At 40.0% G+C, this 20888-nt stretch overlaps 1 protein-coding gene across 4 annotated transcripts in view; it reads left to right on the top strand.

The window, feature by feature from the left end:
• Positions 1–20888, top strand: part of LOC112153396 (toll-like receptor 1) — a 43439-nt gene that overhangs the window by 485 nt on the left and 22066 nt on the right. For 2 of the 4 annotated variants that reach the window (XR_002920495.2, XR_002920494.2), the window contains exon 2: positions 6931–7052. Coding sequence is in view for 2 of the 4 variants with exons in the window: in XM_024283596.2 (XP_024139364.1) it covers positions 12052–12065; positions 12160–14635 (2490 nt within the window). In the remaining 2 variants the exon portion in view is untranslated. Of the gene's footprint in view, positions 1–6930; positions 7053–9501; positions 12066–12159; positions 15513–20888 lie in introns of those variants that run through there. The other 2 variants (XM_024283605.1, XM_024283596.2) reach the window with 2 other exon arrangements.

Here is a 20888-nt window from a genome sequence, read left to right as displayed (position 1 = left end):
CTTGGACAAGATGGGAACATTCAGCGGAACGCAAAGTGTCATGAGCGGAGTTGTGGAAGTCTGAGCCACACCGTATACGTTTCCTGATACAAGCGGTCTATGACGTCCTACCAAGCCCCTCTAACTTGTTCTGCTGGGGAAAGGCGGAGTCACCGGCCTGTAACCTGTGCCTAAAGAGGGGGACCCTGGAGCACATCCTCAGCTGCTGTTCAAAAGCCCTGGCAGAGGGACGCTATCGCTGGCACCATGACCAAGTGCTAAAGGCAATAGCCAACACCACAAGCAGTGGCATTAAGCACTGTAGGAGCCTCCGCCCAGCGAAGAACATTATTGCCTTTGTCCGGGCTGGGGAGAAGCCATCACTAGCTGCCAGGGCCACCCACTCAGGCCTGTTAACAACAGCTCAAGACTGGGAGTTAAAAGTTGACCTTGGAAAGCAACAAAAATTTCCAGAAACCATCACCAGTACAACCTTGAGGCCAGATATGCTGCTCATCTCAGAAGCTTCAAAGCAGGTTGTTCTCCTGGAGTTGACCGTCCCGTGGGAGGACCGGATTGATGAGGCTAATGAGAGGAAAAGGGCAAAGTATGCAGACCTGGTAGAGGAGTGCCGGCACAATGGTTGGAAAGCAAGGTGCAAGCCCATTGAGGTGGGATGCAGGGGGTTCATAGCAGTCGCTTTGTAGGACGTACAATATGCTGGGCATCACTGGGGCTAGCAAGCGCAGGGCCATTAAGGAAGTAACAGAGGCAGCAGAAGTAGCCTCACGGTGGCTGTGGATTGGAAGAGGGGAACCATGGGTGGGTAGCGCTACCTGGACACAAGCTGGGGTTTGATCCACCCCAGCTGGGTCACCTGGGTGAGAGTGTATGATGTTTGAAAGACCCGAAACACTCCATGACCCCAGGTAACATCACTGATGATGTGTCCAGGTTGCATCACTAGTTGATGTGTGTGAAAGCTTGGCAGAAAAAAAGGCAAAATGTCCAAAACTTTTTGCTATTCTAAAATAAATGTAATTATTTTCAGCTTAAAATGTTCTGTCATTTAGGCTTCAAAACTAAAATTTTTAATTTCAAAACTCTTTTTAGTTTCAACTCTTTTTTTCCACTTTCAGCTCTTTTTTTGTTTTTGAAATTGAAAATTTCAGTTTCAAAACTTTTGGCCCCGTTGTGGCGCTTTGGGGCGGGGCTAACATAAAGGACCAATCAAAATTCGATGAGGGTGGTTACTTCAGTCCCGGTGCATTCACTGACTCCGAGAACTGTGATAAATACAGTCAGAAAATGGCTGTTCTGTCTGTACTGTCATGGTCTGAAGTTGTACCAAGACGGATGTAAAAAGCAGAGTTTCATCCCGTTCAAACCGTGCATCCAAAACTCAGTTCTAGCCCATTCAAAGGGATTGAAAGGCATTCTATGCAAGCATGAGGACATTTTCTAAACAAAAACAAAGCTACAGTTAGTAAGTTGACCAAAGGTTATTTTGCTGTTATGTTACTGGTCCGACCCACTTGAGATTAGACAGGTTGAATGTGGCCCCTATACCAAAATGAGTTTGAAACCACTACTGTAGAGCAAATGTGTCAAAGTCAAGGCTTGGGGGCAGGATTTGGCCCTCCAGATCACTTTATTTTATTGTTATTAACAGCCCAATGTTGTACTGCGCACATAACATAATGAAGCAACATTTCAATTATGGGGGCTGAGAGATCAGATATAACGATTTATGGCTTCCTCACAAGGGTGTCATCATCCTCTCCCTCCCTCTCACTCATGGTGCAGAAAGAAATAAACATAATCAGATAAAATAACTAGGGGCAAAACAGATTAAAATAGCCAGCAAAAAACAAAATACATAGCAAATAAAATGGAATGATTTGATTTGTTTTTGCCAAAAAGCACAAGTTTTATTTTTACATCCAGGGTTTGTTTGTTTTGTTCGGCACCATGTTCATGTTGGGATTAGATAGATGGATAGATACTTTATCATTCCCAAGGGAAATGGGTTGTAGTAGTCAACACATAGAGGACATGTTGCCAATGGTGGGTGGCAGCCGCGTAAATCTGGCAGCATTAATTGCCCAGAAAAGACACATGAGGAAGGTACAGGACTGATGTCAAAAATCAAGCATCCTCAATCTGTGATTGAAGTATGTAATATATATAACATGACACAAACGCAAAGAAATGTCAGTGTTTTTTCATTTAACGTTGACAAAATATGTTTTTATGGAGAGTTTACCACATCTCCAATTCTGTTAACCCGGTGATGGAAGAGAACCAGGGTAAAGTCTGGATAGTAAATCCCCTCACTACAGACCAGTGATGTGTAGATGCGTTTGTGGCTGATGAGGCTCTGACGCTTTCAGAGTCAGATTTACAAACATATGAACCCAAATATATTTACCAACTACTTATTGTGTTTCATATCTTATGTCAGCCTCTTTTTATACACGCAGCAGATGCATAGTGGACTGATAAAGAATGTAAAATGTTTAGCGGTTTAGTTGGACTCAAAAAACACAAAACAAAAAATTTAGAGCTCCGGGAGATTACATCACACAGCGTCGTCCCCCTTAAGGCGCCTCCATTTTGGCAGGAATGGGCCAGAAGAGCTGAATTGACTGCCATGTTGAATGAGGCTAACCATGACCTGGTCTGGAAATTAGCTGTTAGCTAGATGGCCTGTGGACATCGTATCGGTTACATTTGACACTGTAACAATGTTTTTTTTTCTGTCCCTTTTTATATAAATAAATTGAAATTGAATCTTCCATCTCCAGAGAACAGAAAAAGAAAAATGCCTACCAGATACTTTAGCCAAGTTAATGTTAACACGCAACACTCCGACCCTACTGCTAGCCATGCTAATGTTACGCTGTCTGGAATATAATAATTACCCTTCCAGTGATGATGCAACATTTTTTAGATTGAAGATTTTACAGTTGAATGTTCGCTACAAACCCAGATTGAATCCGTCTGTAACCCTCCAGGCTTTTGTAAACTTTTAGAGTCTTCCCTGTAGGACGATGGGAAGTTTATTACGTATCTATATGTCTGTCAAGCATAGATCTAGGACATTTTCTTCAGCAGAAATACCTTTAAAAAGCACGCCGGAAACATTAGCGGGTCAATAATATTTAATGTTTTTAATTTTTAAAAAGGATAAAGCTCAATGTCATGCAAATTAAAGTGAGATGAATACTCTTATGGCTTGGAAGTTTCAGCAGTGGCGCTCACGGCAGCGCTGCTCATTTTGCTGCCAAAATGGCCGACTGACGATAGGCAGTCCGGAGCTCTATAGTTCTAGGCTAGACTCATTACAGAATAACAATAATTGAGTCATGTGTAGTATGATATTTACCCCAACAGTTTAGTCAAGAGGAGTATGACTTCATTAAAACATAAATCATTTACCAACCCTGTATCTGAAAAAATATTTACCTAGACAACAAAATATGAGGTTTATGTCCATAGTAGGGCTGGGCGATATGACGATAAAAAACCGTCGTACGATCTCCAAAGCTGACGATAGGTAATTTTTAAGATATCGTTATATCGCGATATTCTACGAAAAGCTGCAAGAGCGAGAAGGCAAAAGCTTGTTGACAGCTGTGACTTTAAATCCGAGCTGCTGCTGCTCCCCCTCCTCCTCCTCCTCCTCCTCCTCCTCCTCCCCGGTGTGTTTTTCCTGTTTGGAAGTCACGTGACATACAACGGGACAGAGTCGCGTGCGCCGTCATTATGGAATTGAGTCTTCTCGAGTAATGAATGACGGAGGTCCGAAAAAGTAACAAAAGGAGACGCAGTGTCTTGCATTCGACTTCAAAAACCTTGACAACAAAATAATCCGATGGAGAGGAATCATCACAGGACAGGAATCACATTTTAATAGAGAGAAATCAGGCTGAGAACTTTGAACTGTGTGCTAAAGTTTAGGCTAAAGTGGGTGCTAGCAACCCGTGACAGACATGCTAGTTTGGCTCTTTAATGTATGTTTTTATTAATGTTTCGTGTTTTTAAACATAGCGGATGTTAATCGCACGTATTAACGTTCAACCTGCACAAAAACTGATGGTAATTCATGTAGGAAACACGTAAAATGTTCTGTCAAGATGCACGGTGCTGCATTGTTTTGCTAGCTCTTTGCATAGCTTTTGCTAGCTACTGTAAGAGCCTAAATCTTATCGTCGGTCGCACTCCCCTTGTAAGAAGTGTAAGTGAGTTTGCACATAATTTTCTTAATCCGTGGCGTCACCGTTGAGGTTCTTTCTTGGTCGTTCGGACCGAATAAAAGCCCAACTAGAATAAACAGCGCTAATGCTAACGCTAGCTTTCTGCTCAGTGACATAAACACAGCAGAGAGCAGATGTTAGTGAAGGAGCTGTGGATGTAAACTTTTTAAAACATTTACTGCTATTATCTCTGTGTTTTGAATCTTAACAGTTTGGCAGATGTATTTGATGTTATCATCCAAGTTTAAAAATGTTTTTGTATCAGTTAAAGATGCTAGCTGGAGCCTTTTTCTCAAAGTACAACGAAATCGTCTATTTGAAGGTAAATTCTGAAGCAATTGAGATTTATTTAGCATGTATGTAATCCAAAAATAATAAAAGTTTCAGTTTCATTTTAAAATGTGGTAAATGGTGTTTTTTTTATTTATTTTTTTATTTTTATTATTTAGCACTTTGAGCTGTTTTTAATAGAGAAAGGACTTTACTAAACTTTATCAGTCATTCATGCTATAAACTTCATCAATCTCCCTCATTTCTGGTCTTGGGTGACAATCATTTACAAGCTCTGTTTTATGGATTTTAGCACAAAGGAAAAATTAAAACTCACTGATATTTAGAAGCTGTTCATTTGACAGCAATGCATTACCTGTAGCAGTAGAAGACCCAATTCTTGCAATATTTACAGATTAATCTTAATAGATAACTATTTAATTCAAATAAATGTAAATATTTGTTCAAAAATATGTTTACTTCTTTCAACTAAAATCAATATAATGAAATTTGAATTTATTTTAAAAATATCGTGATAAAATCGAAATCGTGAAATAACATTTAAAAAATCGTGACTTTATTTTTTTGCCATATCGCCCAGCCCTAGTCCATAGATACACATTTTCTTTAAGCTGTTATTTTTAAAGTATCCAGTAGGGAGCAGGAGTGGTCATCTGTTACAGAACAAAGAATGCACGTGAAAAAAGTTTGGCATTGTTGAAAACACATATAACCTACTGGTGCAGCGTCTGGAGTGAAGGACTGAGAGCCGCTCTGGAGAAACAGCAACAGGAAGTGAGACATTCAAGCTCCAACAACATCAATCATTTAAACTGCTTTGTTATGTGAGGCTCAGAAGCACACAGAAGGGAACCTGTACTCCCAAGAGTCTCTGGTCTGTGGTTCTAGAACACATCTGTCAAAGTCAAGGCCCGGGGGCCGAATCCGGCCCTCCAGATCATTTTATTTTATTGTTATTAATGACCAAATGTTATCTTGCACTCCTTTCTAACATGTATAATTTTGACAAAAATATTTTTTCATGAAGAGTAAAATATTGAAAGTTATTTAAGGTTTAAGTTGATTTATTCTGGAATAATATTCCTGTCTTTTTATTATTCATAATTATGTTAAAAATTTATGGTTTTAAAGTTTTAAAAATTGGCATTCTGCTAGCTTTTTGGACTATTTTGGAATTAAAATGAGATTTTTTAGGCTATTTTGTAGCTTAGCTATTTTTTCAGCTACATGTTAGCTGTTTTGGAAAACCAAGGTGTTTTTTTAAGGCTAATTTGGGATTCAGCTAATATTTTAGCTGGCTATCAATTTCAGCATCTTCAGCTATTAGCATTAGCATCGTCAGCGGCCAAATTCAGCTTACAGCATTCACTCTATCACATTATTACAGGTAATGCTATATATCTAGTTCATAATTGTGTTAAAAAAGTCCTGTTTTAAAGTTTTGAAAATGTAGTTTTAGAGTATTCAATAAATGTTTATCCTGTTCGGCCCACAACCTAAGGTGTGTTTTGGATTTTAGCCCCTTGTGTGATTGAGTTTGACACCCCTGGTCTAGAAGAACCAACCCATACACAGGAATACTGTGTACACTCACACCGCAACCTGACTTACGACTAGTGTGTGGTGTAAGACAGTGTCACCAGGAATACTGTGTATGGGTTGAAGGATCTTGGATCAGTTACTGTTCCACTTCCACTCCTCATGTTTACTAGATTTGGAGAAAATACTCAGAGTATGGGGTCAGTGAAACAGGGCAGACTCCTTCGACTCTGACTAGGTACTTTTTTATCACCAATTCTTATCATAACTTTAATGTACAGAAATTCTAGGTGTACCCAAATCAAGAAAGGGCTTGGTTTTCTGAGTGCCCTTAGAATCCTTCTCCCCTGACAGAGACAGACCTCTATCTTTCTTGTTGACTTTCTTTGTACATAAAAAGAAATGAAGAACTTCTTAACAGCCTTGAGCCACTGAGTCATATTTCTTTCTCTTCCCTTCAGAAACTCGTCATCATTCTCTATTTCCTTCTTTCTTTGCGGTCTATAATTTATGATTAATGGTAAATTCTAGAGTTACGTTGAAACTGAGTTATATCAGGCAATAGTCCTGCATTGTTGATGTCTCTCTGTGGGTCCATCCAGGACTGTCTGTCATTTATTTTGAATGGAATCTAATATTTTCTGTTTGGAATAGCATATTTAAAACCGAAAGTCCGAGTTAGTAGGAGTTGTAATCTTCTATTCTATTCTATGTACCTGCATTTATCTGATTCGTTTGCTCTTGTGCAAATAAACCTCAAAAATGTTGACATGGTTGCACCAGAGGCAAAAAGACTTAACAACACTTTTAAATTTCATTGAAGTTTAGTCACTTACACCCAAATGGGGGTTGACCTCTACAGGTGCTGAGTGTTTGTGTTGTTTACGGTCCATGGAGGGTTGAAGAGAGGAGTAGCTGGTGTCTCTCTTGAGGCTCATACGACCATCTTAAGGGCTTTTATGAAAATGGAACGTCATGCATGGGGTAAGTGTATCCTAACCTGTTTGTAAGGCTGATGGAAAATGTATACACTTCTGTCGTACTGGTGACACTGTCTTACACCACACACTAGTCGTAAGTCAGGTTACGGTGTGAGTGTAAAGGTGATATGTAAGAGCCGTAGGATGGGCGTAAGATGCCTGTTCCCCTGCGGGGGGAGGATCAGGGGTGGGGCCGCTCAACTCCCCTCTAAAAGCCACGCCCCTTCAGAGGAGATTTTGGAAACAGAGGCTTCAGATCATCATGAAAAAATACTTTTTAAGACATTTAGGTTGTGGGGTTTTGGTTAAAAAAACAAAACGTCATAATCATAATTGGGACATGACTGGGAACGTAGTAGATTTTAAGTGAGCGAGAATTATTTTTAACCAATATTTAACTGATTAGGATTATAGCAGTGTGATCATGCATAAATATTTTGATATAAAATGGTTAAAACTAGGGATGTCCCGATCAGGTTTTTTTGGGCCCGATCCGATTCCGAGTCATTCGATTTTGTTGATTTGCAGATACCGAGTCCCGATCCGATACTTTTGTAAAACATTTAAAACATAAATAAATTAAATAAACAGATTTGTGTTGTCCTATATTTACATTTCATTGACCTTTTAGCATTAAAAGCTTAAATAAAACACTTCTATGAAGTAGCTTTAATAAACAAGTAAAAATAGAGAAAACATAAAGTAGGAAAAAAAACTCTTCTTGTTATATAAGTGATATTTAGTCATGTGAGAAAGTTTAGTGACTTTAGCTTTAATATCTTTAGAACTATTGAACATTTTTGACGAATGTGATTCCTGTCCTTATTTAAACTTCTTAAAAATAAATGACTGTTTTAACATGAATTTGATGAGTGTTCATGACTAACTGATATCATTAAAACCATTTATTAGTTTTTTGGGTTTTTTTTGTTTATTTTTATTTATTTATTTATTTTTTTAGCTCTAGAGACATCACATTTTTGGTTTTATTACCACAGTAGCTAATTTTTTAAAACTTTTGTCAAATAAATCAAACAGGCATATCAAAGAACAGCTTGGGGAGAAAAACACCACAAATGTACATGAACAACATTTTGTTTGTTGAGAGTTTAAATTTGCCCAGTATCAAACTGTTAACAGCAAAATGTTGTATTTTTCTTTCTAAATCTACAAAAAATAGTAGATAAAATGTAAAATATCTACAGACGTTTCTGGTCACACAGGGCAGTTCTGTCCTCTTTGGCTCCTCAAAGGTTTTGGTGATGCTGCCGGTGAGGGTCACAAGTTCCAGGGATGTTCTTGGTGCAGATTCTGCAGCATCAGAGGGAAAATATTTCATCTGCTGGTGGTTTTCCTGTATTTAGAGATGGTTGGACACCTGGGATGTGTCTAGAGATGAACCTCAGTGTATGAGGGTCTCCATCATCCGTTTCTGCATCTTTGTTGATGTGGTGAGCAGCTTTGGTCTCAGACCACATCACCAGAACCTCCAGCATCCTCATGGTTTTCCTGTTTGGTCCTCCAGCATCATCAGCTCCAGCTCACAGCCTCTCACAGGAAACTTGAAGAAATAGTTTTCATTTATTGTGATATTTATTTTCTGAACAAACGTAAATATATACTTATTTTATAAGATAACTTATAATTTATGAGTAAATAAAATAAGATAATTCACATTTGAATGACATTTCTCTCCCAGTTTGTGTTTCAGAGTACAAACTAGCAACTGCTTGATTCCTTCAGGAAAAAACATGGAAATGCAGCTCCACAAACATTACCTTTTCTTGCCAAAAATGACTCCTGTTGCTCCTTCAGTCCCAAAGTCTTCTCTGAACCTCCATGAATGTTATATTTTCCACGATGGTTGTCCTTTTTTTTTTTTTCACAGTTATAAAAACTTTTTGACCGCTCTAATCTCTACATCTACCCACCGCTTCGTCTGTCTCACCGGTAAACAAAGGGGCTCCCCGCAGGCTTCTGGGTGATATTACCGTAATGACCTGATAGACAAGAAAGCACAATGTCTCAGCTTTCCGAAACTGTTGGAATTTTTCAAACAGAGCAAACCGTTTAGGAATTACAACAATTCAAAGAGCGCTTGTCCAAATGTGTTGCGGACAACACGCTCGGTTGCAAAACACACACAAGCCTTCCACAGCCACACTTGATAATATTCAGCTGGCCAAATTTGGGCACCCCTAATGTAGAGGGAAACTTTTGGTTTTGTCTGTCAATTGCATCTTTATTGTTCTTTGAAGTCGAAGAATCTCCTTCGGTTACCTCAATGGATCTTTTTTCCCTGAAAAAACTTTCCAATAACGTTTGATTGTTTGTTTGTTTTTTTGTATTTAGCATTGAGCTACTAGCTTAGCAATCTAGTTAGCCATGTAGGTAGCCGCTTTAAGTCACATGACCCAGACAAATGTTGTGAACAAAATCTGCAAGTCTTTCAAAATAAAACTTCCTTTAGGATCAGAATATAAACAAAACAGAAATATTCTAAGTTAGCACCTTCATTTATTTTTTTGTCTGCGGCCCGGTACCAAATGACCCATGGACCGGTGCCGGTCTGCGGCCCGGGGGTTGGGGACCACTGGTCTAGAAGATGTGTACCAGGGTCTTCTGATTCTCTTCCTTAGTGCAGGTGAACTAAAGGGGTCTTCAAATATTTGGACATTTGCTGCCAACACTCATGAAGACTTGATTCATTTTTTAGTAAAACATCAGTGAACACTGAAATCTCCATTTGTTTCCTTGGCTTGGATCCATTCATGCGAGTGACACACTTCAGTTCTGCTGTGTCTGTTCCTGAAAGTTGAGGAAGTGTGAGGAAGACTCGTGTCTTCATGACACAACTTGAGTGTTTATTTTAAATTGGCATATAGTTTTCTCTTGCAAAACATTTCCTTTGTGAAAGAGGAGGTGCTCTGTTTTCATTTTTAAGACTGAGAAGGACTGATTTATATGGAGCTTATTTCATTTGTGACATATTTACTTCTGAGGATCATACGAATCAACAGAACTGACTCTCTCAGTTAGTCTGATTACAAAACCAAAACAAAACCTAGGTTTGTTTTTAGGGTTTTTTTTGCATTGATTCATTATGAAAATGAAACAAAAAGCTTTGTTTTCTTTACCGATCTTGTGTAAAATTCAAAAGAAGCATCTTTTTTTTCAGAAATTTTCGGTCTAACTCCACACCATAATGTTTTACAGTATGATCAAATTTTGAAAAATAGCTGAGTAGCAGACCTAAAGAAATTAGTGTATCATCTTCACATACAGACATTTGTGATAACTCTAAATCCTTTCATTGAGACAGGTTTTAGTTATGACCTCTACCTGCATCTATATCTGTCACAAAAGGGCAGACAACTGGTTCTACATGTAGCAGGTTTATTAGTTCAGACAGCTAGAAGTCCACAAAACTAAATCAGGTCAGGCAGGCTTTGATCAATCACGAACATGGGATCATCCAAGAAAAGAGTAGAGTTGTCAGATTCCAGGTGAGGGTCAGGGCAGGCCAGGTGAGGGTCAGGGCAGGCAGCAGGCAAACAGAGATGACGCAAAAGAGCAGGTCCAAATAGAAACGCTCAGTAATGCAGGCAGGGCGGCACAGACAATACTTCGCACAGAGTGAGGTTCTGTGTGCCGCTTAAGAAGCAGGTGGGTAATTGCCAGATTGGAGCCATCTGAGGAGCACCCAGGAACTGTGCGCTGGGGGTGCTGGGAGATGTAGTGCACTTAGTACTCTTGAGATGGTTCCGCCCGTGACCAGAGGGGGAGACAGAGCTCTGACTCCTGACAATATCATTGACTTTATATTAATTATTAAACAGTGTTTTCTGAAAAAACCTACAAAGTAATAGAGTACAAACCTCTGAACCAGTGGCAGAGCTAGAACATTTCAAATATGAGAGGACAATGGGGGACAGAAGTCTTTGGTAGGGTGGCACATAAGAATAAGAGTGGAAGGCTGTTACAAATAAAAGGATAAATAATAAGTATTTTGAACAGTTTTAGTTTTATTTACTCAATCAGTTTTGGGGCATTTGCATTGCTTAAAGAAGCTTGCACTGATGATTTTTCAATCTCAGCCAAAAATGATGATAATTAATCTTTACTCAAAAGCTTTTTGCTGAGTTGGCATTCCATTGATGATTTTATCAAAAGCATTATTCTCATGATGGAGGACATGTTGTTCAACCTCTTTTGTCGCCACAGCAAACAAAGAAAATGGATCTTAAAATAACTGTGTCTTGATATCTCTGGTATTGCTCGCCCTTTTTGTTGCACCGCTAACGTTAGGTTGGGGTCAGTGTTGGATAAATTAATTTTATTGAGTAACAAAAAACTTCCCTTTAGTTACCTGCTGGCCAGAACGTTTGAACGTTTGATTGACCGTGTCTCCCGAGCCACTTTAAGTGGAAGGGGTGTGAACTTCGAACAAGTTCACTCATGATTGCCGACAGTAGTTCCTCTAAAAACGTGAATTGGACCAATTACTGTTGATGGTTTACAAAATGGTGGGAGGCTATCAGGAAGTGACAGAGAAGGCTCTGGCCTGGTTTCACTTGGGCTGGGGTAAGGCATTACCTTGTTTGTCCAGTAAGATAATATATATCAGTGGCCCCAAACCTGTTGTGGGTGAGGTAGTAGCTTCCCATCATCAAAGGGATAAAGGAAAGTGTTGACACGCTAATACCACGGATTATCCCTAAAAATGGAATAATCATATTGAAAGACTACTGGGAACACGTTTACAATAATAAAATGAGCAGAGTGGTGACAATGACTTCCAGTTTCATGGTGAAGAAAACATGTTTTCCTTGGGCTTCACCCACATGTAGGACTTCCCCTTTAGTAAATCACACTTGTATGAAAGGAGAGCAGAGGGCAGAAAGGAGAAACTGATTTAGGGAAGGACGGACTTGTTGCTCTGACAGAAGCAGATCGGAGCTCTGAGGGGAAACGTCAGCTCAGGTCTCAGCACCTTTTAAGTCATGAAGCTGCAGAGGTAAACCCGCTGATTTCATCACATTTCAGGTCACGTCTTCTTTCTCTTTCACTTCTGTTCCTCTCACTTTTCCTAATTATTTTGGTTTTTCCAGGCCAAGCGTTGCTCCAGTCATCGGGGCCCTTTTGGCAGTGACCTTTCTGAGTCCTGAGTGCAGAGCCGCAGATCCAGATGTCAAAGGGCTTCAACTGTGTGGTGTTCTGAGGCGAGGAATGAAGGACTATTCCTACCATAACCTGACTGCTGTCCCTTCCCATCTTCCCCACGACACTCAGTATTTGGACATTTCTCACAACCCCATCCCCAGGTTGGATGCAGATCAGTTTTTTGGATTGTCCCAGCTGTGCTTTCTGAAAGCAACCCACTGTGGCCTCCGGGAGATTCCCTCCTTGGTGTTTAAACACACACCGGGGCTGAAAGTCCTCAACATATCTCACAACAGCTTACCTTACATTCCAGCTATTTCACTGGAAAAACTGCAGGTTTTTGCTCTGGACAATAATCTGTACAGCAGCTACAAGATTCCCGCCTCCTTTCAGGACATGAAAGGTCTGGACTCTCTGCTCTTGGGAAGCACAGCAGCCACAATGGTGGGTTTTCAAGACTTTGATGCGCTCACGAATGTTTCTCTCAAGCACCTGCTCTTGGGGGCAGGAACTCCGTGGCGAAAATATGATTCTGGTTCTCTTGCAAGAATTAATCTCCAAGAGATTTCCCTTCATGTGTCTTTTTGTGAGAATTTCACCATGTTGGAAGACCTTCTCAGGGACTTGGCTGAGACACGAGTAAGGTCAATTCAACTCAGATCTGTATTTCCAGACTCCTGCCGTGTGACAGGAGACCCATTCTTCAAGCTGAGGACGATGCCTTTCATTCAAAGACTCAGCATTGAGAACACATGGATTAACAGTTCATTCATGGAGGTTTTTCTGAAGAACGTGTGGTTCTCCCCACTTCGTGAACTCTTGTTTGTTAACATCACTTATAATGAAGACACACCAGATGGGTTTCAGTTTCCCACCATAAATAGTACCATCAATCTCCGCTCAGTTACCTTCAATGGTGTGAACCACTACCAGTACAAATATCCCACTTTCAACATGAGCTTCAAGGCCTTCTCAGAGCTGACCTATCTGAAGTTTTCAGGCACCGGGATGAACATCTTACCCTGCGGAGTCATTTCAACCCTGCCGTCTCTGGAAATGCTTGACCTATCAGACAACCTCTTGTCTGAGTCGGGCTTTTGGTGGTTTCAGTGCTCATATTCCTCCACTTTTCCAAAGCTGCAGAAGCTTTCTTTGAGCAGAAACAGATTCACTAGTCTTTCCTTCATTTCTAAGAAAATGCAGCAAATGAAGACACTGAAATCTCTGGACCTCAGCTTCAACTCGATCCATTTGGATGGAGCCTGCTCCTGGCCGGCACAGCTGACGGAGCTGAGTTTGGGCAACAACAATTTGGGCAACACTGTCTTCAATTATCTGTCTCCGAACTTTGAAAGTATCGACTTGACAAAGACAGGAATAACAGCCCTGACACAGGAAGTTCTGTCTCGTTTTCCCAAACTGGAGCAACTCACACTCAGCTCCAACAACATCCAGGTCTTCCCTGAAGATCTCATTGCCCCAACTCTGCTCAGGCTGCATGTGGACCAGAACGCCATCACCTCTGTGTCCAGAGAGGCTTTCGCGGGCCTGCCCAGACTTCAGACTCTGATCGCTGGGAACAATCCCTATTTCTGCTCATGTGACATGCACTGGTTCATTACTACTCTCAACAAGTCCTTACTTCCAGACTGGCCGTTTGATTATACGTGCAGCACGCCGCCATCCCTCTCTGGACAGTCTCTGTTAGAGTACAAAACCAGCAGGCTGTCCTGTGAAGTGTGGCTTCAAGTCGTGGTGGCTCTGCCTGTGCTGACAGCCCTTTGCACAGCCCTCGGGGTCATTTTCTGTAAGTGTGACGGTGTTTGGTACACAAGGATGCTATGGACCTGGATCAGGATGAAGAGGAGAGGCATGAAGCGTTCTAACCTGTTGAAGAATGCCTCATTCAGCTATCACGCCTTCATCTCGTACAGCCATCAGGACTCTGACTGGGTGGACAGTCAGCTGGTGCCCTCTCTAGAAGGAAATGGTTTCTCCCTCTGCATCCACGAGCGAGACTTTGTCCCTGGTGAGTGGATTCTGGATAACATCATCAACTGCGTAGAGTCCAGCTACAAGACGCTGTTTGTGCTCTCCAAACATTTTGTGAAGAGTGAGTGGTGCAACTACGAGCTCTTCTTTGCACAGCACAGATCCATCAGCACCCAAAGGGACTCCATAGTCTTCGTACTGCTGGAGCCAATTCCAGCAGACTCTCTTCCCAAGAAGTTCCTGAGACTCAGGAGCTTGTTGGAGCAGCAGACTTACCTGGAGTGGCCCAGCGACCAGCGCAAGCAGCAGGTTTTCTGGGCCAGTCTGAAGTCTTTGCTGCACATGGCAGACAAAGCGGTGGTTCTGAAGGATGTGGCACACGACCTTTTAGAAAGAGTCCCCCTGCTAACCGAGCAAACAGAACAATTTTAGTGACAATGTTTAGTTCCTGCTTTTTACATAAATATAACAGGACAAAAAAAACATGTTTCGTATTTTCAGGACTATAAGTCGCTTTTTTTTAATTGATTGGCCAGGGGTGCGACTAATACTCCAGATCGACTCAAAGTCCGGAAAATACGGTAACTGTAGAAATCGTCAATCTCTCCCCAGTGAACATTTCAATGTGGGCCCCATATGGTTTACCTTTGGGCTGAATTAGTGGGCCCCAAATGGGTTTGTTTGCAGGTTCCATGTTGGCCCCACCTGTTTGCCCACACTGGCTTAGGTGGGTTTGGGGCCCTACGATAACCAGCTACCTGGTGGAAAGCGTAGCATGCAAACAAGCTACCCAGCGTACAGCGCAGTGAGTTAGCGAGCTCCGCTGCCCAGTGAGCCAGACTACAGGGTGCCCACTCAAGCCAGTGTGGGCAAACACAGATGGGGCCAACATGGAACCTGCGAACAAACTCACTTGGGGCCCACCAATTCAGTCCAAAAGTAAACCATATGGATTTGAAATGTTCGCTCTCCCTTTTTTATTAAAATGTATATTACATTTTTGTTTCATGAATCAGAAAGGCAAAAAAAACAGAAAGTTGTGCTGTTTACTATCAACTGAAAGAGTACACATTTATACCTCAAAATCTGGCAGATGTGGACAAAATTTCTTGTAAAACACTTGACGGAACTATAGTTAGAATGCAGGGGCTTTGATAACATGTTAGAACATTTTACAATTTAAGGCTTTGTTTTCATGACAGTAAATAATTGGGAAATATAGATAGAACTACAGCTTGGTCATTTAATTACTGTTACTCTAAAAAAAGAAAGTGAATATTGTAAATTTGATGTATTTTTAGTACAGATTGCTGTGTTTGGTTAATAAACATTTTTTGTTTGTCAGAAGTCTCAGTTCTGTGTTTTATTATAAACTTAATAAACAATAAAATGTTTATTTCCAAAGTTATTCTGAAATGCAACATTTCAAGGGAAAATGTTGGTATCAGTATCGATGTCTGCAGTACTAACCCTGTAATTACTTGGTATCGGATTGATACCCAAATTCCCAGTATTGCCCACCGCTAATGGAAACAAATGCTACTTTTGTGGGTTTCTTTTTTCCTCCTTTTGTATAGTTTGAGCCTACAGCATTTAAAGACCCCCCCCCCCCCATGAATGTGAGCTACACTAAATCTGAGCTGGTTCATTAGCATATTAGTCACATTTTTGGGTTATCTTGGCCCGTGGAGGGTCGTACAGAGAGCTGTAGAATTAAAGGTGTCTTGCAGTTCCCTTCAGGCTCGTGTGAACACCTTACAGAACGTCATGAAAATGGAACCTATCAATTGTTATATGTGGAGTATGTGTATTAAAGTGAAGTATTCATAAGAATAATTCAAATTACACACATTTTTGAATGTCGTACGGTGGCCTTACACCACACTCTAGTCCGGGGTGTCAAACTCATATTAACTCTTTGAACGATCCGATTCACTGACTGAACATGGATCCAGAACATCTTTATCCAAAACTTCCAGCAGTGTGACTCAGAGATAAATACCTGGTACTGAACAGTGCAGGTGAAGTTTTTCTAGATTCCTTGTATTTCTTCAATATAATCAACTGTAAATTAAATATGTGTTCAAACAAACAAGTAAACAAGAATTAAAGACAAATCCATTTAGTTTGATAAAGTTTGCTCACTGTTGTTTTACCACATCAGAATAATCATCACTAGAACATTCTACCTCACTGTTGGTCACATGACCTTGTGGGTTTTTATAAGTTCGCTTCCTCCCAGTTCCCTTCTAGGAATCCACAGAACTTGGTTTAACAATCTTAATAGTTAATAGTCTTGTGAGATGCCGTATATGTAAAAGAGTTAATATGTTTATTTATGATTAGGAGGAATAATTGAATTACTTACAAATGTATGTGGAAGTGTGCATATTTTCTAATCCTTTTTTGTGACTAAGTATCTTATGTTTGATATATTGATATAATTTGAGTGAATTTTGGTCCTTTTGGGGGACATACTCTTTCCAGACTTTACCAGAACATTAGAAACAATAACTTTCAGAAATGAAAATAAAACAACCTTAACCCTATTTTCGTCTTTGATGGTTTTACTGTGCAAAAAAAAAAATGCAAAGATAGGAGGAAACGCTTTTTTTTTTGTTTTTTTGTTTTTTTTTACAAAAGTTGTAAACTCTTCTAAAATAGTCTGCTTCCTTTTCCGATATCAACTTAGAAAAAAATCATCAACACTGCAGAACTTTGCTAAACATTGTGAAAATGTACAATAAGAGCAAAGCAAACAGCTCAAATGGTGAAGAGGAATCTCACACGGCTTCTGGTTGAAGCATTTACAACTAAACTATCTTTAGAGTTTAGTTTATAAATTGATGTCTGAGGTTCACATAGATGATAAACTATGTAAGTTTTTACATCCTGTTGACCTGAAGACTTCTTGTTTGATCAACTCTACCTCCAGAATGAACAGATTTTATATGTAAAGTAAAACTTTGGTAAAAAGTTTGATCTTTTATGAATTAAAAGCGCATATTATCTTGTGCTGCACAACATTGATTACTAGCTACACTGAGATGATCCTGTTTGACACAGATCATCTTTTATTTTGAAAAGAAGTTTAAAAAAAAGAAAATAAATCTCATTTTGAGAGATGCTAGGTTCTTTTTATATTTTTGCTTTTGTTTGTGCCAAAAAATAGAAAAAAATAATATTTATTATTTTAAAAAAGAAGGTCATTAATGCCAATCCAAATTTCTTAAAGACTAAAGTAAGTCTTTACGGCTCCTTCTAGTTTTTGATCATTGGAAAACGAGTCAAATGGTTCTTTTACTGTTAAAGGTAGCAGACCTCTAGAGTTTTATGTTGGTTTGTCTTTGCTTTCACATTGAAATGATGGTCAGTAACTATGGCAAAAAACTCATGTGTGGATGGAAGGTTGAATTCCAAGTGGTTGTGTTTAAATTCCTCCACTACTATACTACTATACTGGCAGATATAGACCACAATTCATTGCGTTTGAACAATTTCTGGGGAAGGAAAGTATATTAATTTAGTTTTTTATATAAACTATCCATATTTTAGTCATCAGAGCACAATGGATTCAAAAATAGTCTTTGAAAAATGCTCATTTCTTAGGTTTTCCTTACATCAGTGACATCATATTTGTAGTTTAAAAGAAAAGTAGTGACCACAGTGGCTGTTTTTTTTTCTAAATCTAGGGCACTAGATAGTCCTATAGTCCAACACTATTTAGTTCTTAGTAGTTAGTGAGAAGGGAAGGAATTCAGACATATCTACTGAGAAGCAGAAATAAATTCTGGTTTTCAAACAAAGCTTTATTAACAAAAGTCCAAAAGCACAGTAACAAACCAGGATGGCAGTGTGTGAACAAATCAAAACAAAACTCTAAATTCTGTCAGTAAAAATGTTTTGATTTACTGGTAATGATGCGAATGAATGTGACCCAATTTTTTATTTCTAATTTTTTTTTTTATAAATCAGCACACATTAAGATTATTTCAACTTACTTGGCCCACAAGACGTGTTTAGACATTTTTCAGAAATGAATCACTCCTTTGTCATTCAGCACATTCACCACTAGATGGCAGCACATGATTACCAGTGATGAAATCAGTGGAGTATCAGTATGAATCACAGGAGAGGTGATGAAAATGTGTGCTTGTGGCCGACCAGCAGCAGCTTCACAAGTTAGATGGGCTTTAAATCATTTATGTTCATCTGTAGGAACAGTTTGATGCACAATGTTGAACCCTGCAGCAGCACAGCCAATGGACAGAAAACATTATGACACAGATTTTTCTAACCATCCATCCATCTATCCAGATCCAGACAGGTCATGATATAACTGGGTGATCATTTACTGTGGAGGTACGGGTCACTAAGTAAGAGTCACACATCTCACAGTAGCTGACATCATTCATCTACTTACTGGCATCTGTCAGTCTGGGAGGATGAGGAAGTAGCAGACTGAGAGATCCGTTCTGGAAAGATTTCCTGGAGTTGCTAAATAAATACTCTCCAGAGTACAGTCTCTTCTGGACTGACTAGACGCAGGTGGGATGGGTGTGAGTGCGCTGTGGTCAGTGCTGCTCCTTCCTTTATGGCAGAAAACTTCTCTGATTTTTTGACCCCATTTCTGGCCTGAGCCACCTCAGATGTTTCTGGGAAAATCACAGTGAATATGGAAACCTCAGTTTTGGTGACTCTACCTTGACATGGGATGTGCAGAAAGCAATGGGAATGGAAGTCATGGAGCCCATTTGTTGCTTTACAGACTTGCCTCTCTATGGGGCTGATTTGTCAGTGAACAACAGAGGAGAACCTTCAAGGAAAAGAAGATCCAATAAAGAGCGGAAGTGAGCAACTCTGCTGTTTTCTGTTCCTAATTATAAAGAACAATGTGTAGATAAAGTTGTATTATGGTAGACTCTACAAGGCCCTGCAGGAGTACTAGAACCACATAGTCAAGACTTTACCAACACTGCTCTGCAACAAGATGCCACAGCAGTGGTTATTGTCTCTGACGTTACCCATATTCTTGTAAAAGGTGGATATAATTGTACCATTCGTGTGTTGGGGTACATACATTCCCTCCAGCGTAGGTGGAGTGAAACAGGAAGTCTGTGTTGGACTTCCTGTTTTCAGGAATGTTGGTGGTATGACATCCAGCCCCGGAGACTTCAAGATGGCCCATGATAGTCAGTGGATTGTTTGATGTCATTTATGATTAAGATTCTCATTCAGGGTTGTTTCATAGCAGAAACAGTTTTTGAAGTCCAACTATGATATTTTTTTATTTAAAAAAACAACAACATTTTCAGTAGTGTTTTAATTATGATTATGATGTTTTTAACCAAAATCCCTCAACTTAAATGTCTTAAAAAGCCATTTTTCATGTTGATCTGAAGCCTCTGTTTTCTAAATCTCCTCTGAGGGGGCGTGGCTTTTGGAGCTGAGCTGAGTAGCTCCGCCCCTGACCACCCCCTGTCTGATTATGATCGCTCTGTGTCTTGCTTGCATAAATCTTCACTAAAACATCCATCAATCTGGGTAATGTCCAGCCGTATGGTTCTGATCCGGATGTCAGCTGGACGAGGAAGTGAAGATCTTCATGGACAGAACTTCCTCCAAAATCCTGATTCTTTCTCCTTCCAGTTCACCAAAGACTCTTTTAGCTAATTCTCCAATGTTTATTGACTGTGATCAATACATTCAATCACTGGTTTCTCAGAGTTCTTGATAAAATAATCAAAGTTAACATCAACAAACATTTCAGTTTGGATGGTAACTCTGTTGTAAAGATGAGGCACTAAATTACCATTTAAGTAAAAGTCTTTAGTAACGCTTCACACTACTTTGTTACAATAAGTAAATGATTACTTTTATTACTGGCTGTAAAAATAATGTTCTGCCACTCAGAAGTTCCATCAGAGGTTCAGACGTTTGTAGGAGAAACAGGTTGAAAGAGCGGAGGAATGAGGCGGAGCCTCCTCCGGTTCCTCCAGTGAAGTTTCTGAATGTGGGTCACACCTCACCTGCCTCCACGCTCTCCCTCAAAATAGATTTCCGTCTTTAAGGATTTCCTGTTTCAGGTTTTCGAGGAGAATAGATGGAGGCAGTGCAGAGACACGTCACTGTGGAAGTTGTTATGAGCTGAGACTGTGCTGAGAGATTTACAGTCAAACACAGACTTCCAGCAGGTGATTCTTTAGAAACAGACGGATGATCATTAACAGACTAGAATCTGTGAGGACGGGATGTTTCATGGATGGAACGATGGAAGGAAGGATGGGTGGATGGAAGGTTTGGATAAATGAATGGATGGATGGATGGATGGATGGATGGATCAATGGAAGCATGGATGGATGGATGGATGGATGGATGGATGGATGGATGGATGGATGGGTGGATGAATGAATGGATGGAAGGATGGATGGATGGATGGATGGATGGATGGGTGGATGGAAGGTTTGGATAAATGGATGGAAGGATGGATGGATGGATGGATGGATGAATGGATGGATGGAAGGATGGATCAATGGATGGATGAATGGATGGATCAATGGATGGAAGCATGGATGGATGGATCAATGGATGGATGGATGGATGGATGGATGGATGGATTGAATGACGGATAGAAGAATGGATGATGCACTGATGAATAAATAGCTGGATGACAAATAGATAAAAA

The sequence above is a fragment of the Oryzias melastigma genome, linkage group LG23 (assembly GCF_002922805.2).
Source record: "Oryzias melastigma strain HK-1 linkage group LG23, ASM292280v2, whole genome shotgun sequence".
In the NCBI taxonomy this organism is placed as follows: domain Eukaryota; kingdom Metazoa; phylum Chordata; class Actinopteri; order Beloniformes; family Adrianichthyidae; genus Oryzias; species Oryzias melastigma.
Note: the sequence above shows the minus strand (reverse complement) of the source record. Positions and strands in the feature narration are given on the sequence as shown.